Raw genomic sequence first — 4,816 nt, 5'->3', positions numbered from 1 at the left:
AGGAAGTTCAGACATTAGAAAAAATTAGCCAAGTTGCAGACACTAACCAGTACTATAAATACAGTTGGAAAGTGCTACATTAGCAATTTTTCAAATTCTAATTTTAGGAAACAGAAAAAAATGGGACACGCTCTGAGACAGGCGTCCCGTGACCCCTAAGCTGGCCACTGAGCCTTTAGGGTCGGGCGGAGTTGGCCGCGGGAGGCACACCAGGTGAGTCCCCAAGTGGATGTGCGTGGTGTGTCTGGGGCACAGCAGGAGGCCAGCGGCTGAGGCCTGGGAGCGCCTTGTTTCTGAGCGCACTGAAGAGGCAGAAATAACTTTAGAGGGGAGTGATGTAAGCACGTTTGTTTTAGAAAGCTGACTCAGGCAGAAATGCAGAAGATGGCTTGAACTGAGGCCAGACTAGAGGCTATGTGACCCAGAGTTGGTCGAAAGAACTTGGCTCTACAGCAAGCATGTCAAACTCCTGCAAGTTTGACATGCTTGCTCTACAGTCGGACAAAGCAAAGTTCAGAGCCCAGCTACAGCAGCCAATGGCTGACTATCTCAGGGCAAGGCACCGAACCTCTCAGAACCTGTTTCCTCATCTGCAAAACAGAACCAGTTCTGCAGCTTCATTACGATCAAGAGAGGTCATACCTGCAAAAAGCCCCGCAAGTGCCTAGCAGTTGGGGTGCCCAACAATGCTTATAAAAAGGGAAGGGCCTGGGAGAAAACTACTCCAAAGGGTGGTGGAAGGAACATTGAATTTGGGGCCAAAGAGTCTAGTTCGAACATTAGCTCCACCTCTTGCTGGCTGGTAAAAACCCTATGGCCATATACAGAGGATGGGAAGATTTTCACCAAGAGAGATCAGTGTCTCTGCTTCAGAGGAGATGCTCACCAAGCAACAGCCGGCCCAGGTGGTGGACCTGGTTTCCCTGGATCTGGACCTGCAGGCTGTCCTTGGCCCCAGGGGCAGGAGTGACAGTGGTGCTAGCCTGACATCGCTGCTGCAGGGTGGCAGCCACTGTGCATGGGTCCAGACCGTAGGCCTCCAAATTCCGGACCACAGTCACCTAGGGGGAGGACAAAAGACTGATGATGGGTACAGACACGTGCCCTTCCTCCAGAGCGCCTGCTAGCAGCCTCATCACCCACTATGTTCATCATCCCTGCAACCATGGTGTCTTTTCATCCAAATATTTTATTTTTGTACTTCTAAATTGAGTCTTTCTAGGTCATTTAATATATGTTATATATTTAGTGGGATAAATATTTTCTATCCCACATACACTGAGTGGCCAGATTACTATGACCACCCCATCAGTACTTTGTTGGGCCACCTTTTGCCTTCAATACTGCGGCGATTCTTCCTGGCATTGACTCCATGAGATGTTGAAAGGTGATGCGAGGAATCTGACACCATGCCTGATGAATAGCACTGTCCAGTTCTGTGAGATTTGATGGTTGTGGAACCAGCTGCCTGATGGCTCTTCTAACTTCGTCCCACAAATGCTCAATTGGATTGAGATCTGGTGATTGTGGGGGCCACCTCAGCAAGGTAAAGTCTCCCTCATGTTCTTGAAACCACTCCTGCACAATACGAGCACCGTGGCATGGCGCATTGTCTTGTTGGAAGAAGCCATCTCCATTGGGATACGCCATCAACGTGATAGGATGAACGTGATCAGCAACGATAGGTAGGTATGTTGTGCTATTCAGACCTTTATAATGGTCTGGCCCTCTAGCAACTTCAGTGTGAAATTATAGCTAATTTGCCTACAAACGTCAGGTGGTCATAATAATCTGGCCACTCAGTGTATACAATATAGTATACTTTTTTAAAATGTGTGTTTATTATGGAGAATTTTAAGCAGAAAGAAAAGCAGAATAGTATGATGAGCTTCCACATACCCATCACCAGTTTCAATAGTTACCAATCATAACCAACCTGATTCATGTCCCCATCCACTCCCCACTCTTTTATTGCTCTAAAGCAGCGGTTCTCAACTTGTGGTTGCGACCCCTTTGGCGGTCGAACGACCCTTTCACAGGGGTCGCCTAAGACTACCCTGCATATCAGATATTAACATTACGATTCATAACAGTAGCAACATTACAGTTATGAAGTAGCAATGGAAATAATTTTATGGTTGGGTCACAACATGAGGAACTGTATTTAAAGGGCCGGAAGGTTGAGAACCACTGCTCTAAAGCAAACCCTCCCAGACATCAGATCACTTCATACACAAACATAAACATTTCAGTGTGTACCTCCAAAACATAAGGGCTTTTTTAAAAATCATAAACAAATCAAGGGAGAGACCATACACACACTGCTCAGTACAAAGTCTGGCACATAAATTGTATGCTCAAGAAACTGACTAATGCCTAATTATTAAGGCTATTATTATTGGTTCTCAGTTATTCAATGCTTATAGGCCAAGTACTATTCTAAGTGCTTCCCCCGTGTATATTCCTTCACTGATCCTCATGGTGCCTGCTCAGGTAGGTATTATTCCCATCTTTTTTACATAAGGAAACTTAGGCAAAAAGACATTAAATAACTTGTTCAAGGTCAAGCAACGGCCACGTTTGAACCCAGGGCGCTAACCCTGAAGCCCACGCTCATAACCCTGCACAACTAGAAGGTTATTTATTTTGAACCCGTCTGTCTTCTTGGGACTCCCGCCCAGCCACCCTGCTGTCTTCTCGAGGCACACAGAACGTGCACACCTTTTCCCCAGGACAGCTTCCCAAGGCTCTGTGTGGCCAAACTAAACACAGTCCGTTCCTTAGCAATTCTTTACAAGTTACCTTCACTGAGCAAGGCCCAAGAGATAACGGAATGAATAAGACCTGAAAGCCTTTAAGGCAAAAAAATCTTATTTACCTTTGGAACCAGGCTCTGGCCAGTTTCCTGGCACAAAATCCTAGAGGGCAGTGAGTGAGGGGTCAGCTTTGCCTGTTTTCTCTGCGGCTCAGCCCAGTTACACACACATGGGTGTTTCATAAATCACCTCTGAGGTGTTTGAGGCCAATCTCATTAGATAGACCAGAACTTAGCTGGAACATTAAATCACCATTTTCAAATATTGTGTCTTTTTAAAAATTACCTTTTTATTGTATGATCTCTGTGCTAGGGTGATGTCAATGGGGCAGATTTTGCCTTTCTTCACAATGGGCTCTTGTCCGGGAAAGGTCACTTGATAGGCAGGCTGCAGCTTTTCCAAACACCTGAAACAGGCGTCAGTGAGCTGTGGGCTGACAGAGCCAACAGGAACCGTCCCTCGCTCCCCACCACCAGCCGGCAGCGGTTTGCCCTTGGCTGCACATGAGAATCGTTCAAATCACCTCGGGAGCTGCTCCCCGACCACTGAAATCAGAAACTAACCAAGTGTATCTGTATTTTAAAACTCCCCAGGTGCGACCGAAGTTGAGACCCACTGCATACTCGGGGAAGGGAACTTCAGCGACGTGAGCCCCGCCCACTGGCCGTGCCTTCAGAGAATCCGCCCAGGCTTCTTTATGGATTTCTACCTTACCCCGGCTGGTGAAGTGACCCATCTCTGACATGTTGCAATGATGCACATGTTACAGAATGTCTTTACCACAAGGAATTTCTCCTTTAGCCAGATTTTCTCTTTGCTGACATACGTGGGTTTTGACAAACTTCTATCAAGGGTCAGACAGTACATATTTGAGGTTTTAAGGGCCATGTGGTCGCTGTTGCAACCACTCGACTCTGCCACTGTGGCACTACAGCAGCCCTCGAACAACATGTAAGTCGATGGGTGTGGCTGAGCACCAATAAAGCCTTGTTTGCAGAACCAGGCAGCAGGCCAGATCTGACCCACAGCCGTAAGTCTACAAACTCCTGACATAAGTTATTTTCAGTTCTGGTTCTGTGAAAAGAAAGAGTATAAGAATCTTTCCTTTGATGACTTAAGACAATTCCTTCTTCACCTTCTTTTGCTTCTAAATCTTTCTGGAGTTCTTATTTTTAAAGTGTTCTTTTTCTTTCTCCCTCTCAAGTTCTTCTCTATTGTGCTGGCTCATGTCGTCCCAAAGACCGTTCTCATGAGAATTACCCAAGCCTGTGTTTATTTAGGCTGACGGGGTATGAATTATGGAAAGAAAGTCAGAAACGAAGACAGTGACGATTCTAAAGTTCCATGTGCTAGGTCCTAGGGAGAGGGCGGTCTTCCCCATTACCTGGTCAGGAGACTGTCCCATGGAAGCTTCATGACTGTGTGCTGTTCACTTTTCTCTAAGATGCAGTCACACAGGATGGGATCCAAGTGCACAAGACTAAAGGGAAAGAAGAGGCTATTAATAGAGAAGTCTTAGCCTCGCCCCTTCTCAGGGGCCCAGCTCAGAATTCACCTCTTATAACACCCTTTTTAGCCAGGATTACTAGAATCAAAATGGGACCACACTCCATGAAACAATGCACCCCGCAAGTCTGCTTTCCCAGAACAAGGGAGAAGCGGGCCGTGGGGGGAAAGTGGGATGGGGAAAACTGAAGACCAGGAATCTTGGCTCAGTTCTGCTACTAGCTAACTATGAGTAGGCCAGTACAACCTTTTGATCATATGGATGTCTTTTAAAAGTAAAAATAAGCCTGGCCGGTGTGGCTCAGGGGTTGAGTATTGACCTATGAAACAGGACACATGCCTGGGGAGTGCAGGAGGCAGCTGATCAATGATTCTCTTTCATCATTGATGTTTCTCTCCTTCTCCCTTCTGCTCTGAAATCAATAAAAATTAAAAATAAATATTATGGAATGCCTTTCATTTAGTATTTTTTCTGTATCCACTTACCAAGAAAA

General features: G+C 46.1%; 1 protein-coding gene and 1 long non-coding RNA gene across 9 annotated transcripts in view; one reads left to right on the top strand and one right to left on the bottom strand.

The window, feature by feature from the left end:
- Window positions 1-4,816, bottom strand: part of EIF2D (eukaryotic translation initiation factor 2D) — a 34,982-nt gene that overhangs the window by 1,359 nt on the left and 28,807 nt on the right. For all 8 annotated transcript variants that reach the window (XM_015569389.1, XM_015569390.1, XM_015569396.1 and 5 more), the window contains 3 exons: window positions 4,201-4,296; window positions 3,102-3,222; window positions 887-1,061 (listed from right to left, as the gene is read on the bottom strand). In XM_015569389.1, the coding sequence (XP_015424875.1) occupies window positions 887-1,061; window positions 3,102-3,222; window positions 4,201-4,296 (392 nt within the window). The remainder of the gene's footprint in view (window positions 1-886; window positions 1,062-3,101; window positions 3,223-4,200; window positions 4,297-4,816) is intronic.
- LOC107184425 lies at window positions 1,585-3,766 on the top strand. Its single transcript, XR_001515253.1, has 2 exons — window positions 1,585-1,689; window positions 3,410-3,766. It is a non-coding gene; the product is annotated as an uncharacterized LOC107184425 (long non-coding RNA).

The sequence above is a fragment of the Myotis davidii genome, unplaced genomic scaffold, assembly GCF_000327345.1.
Source record: "Myotis davidii unplaced genomic scaffold, ASM32734v1 scaffold710, whole genome shotgun sequence".
NCBI lineage: Eukaryota > Metazoa > Chordata > Mammalia > Chiroptera > Vespertilionidae > Myotis > Myotis davidii.
The sequence above is the reverse complement of the archived record's forward strand: the minus strand, read 5'-3'. Positions and strand labels throughout refer to the sequence as shown.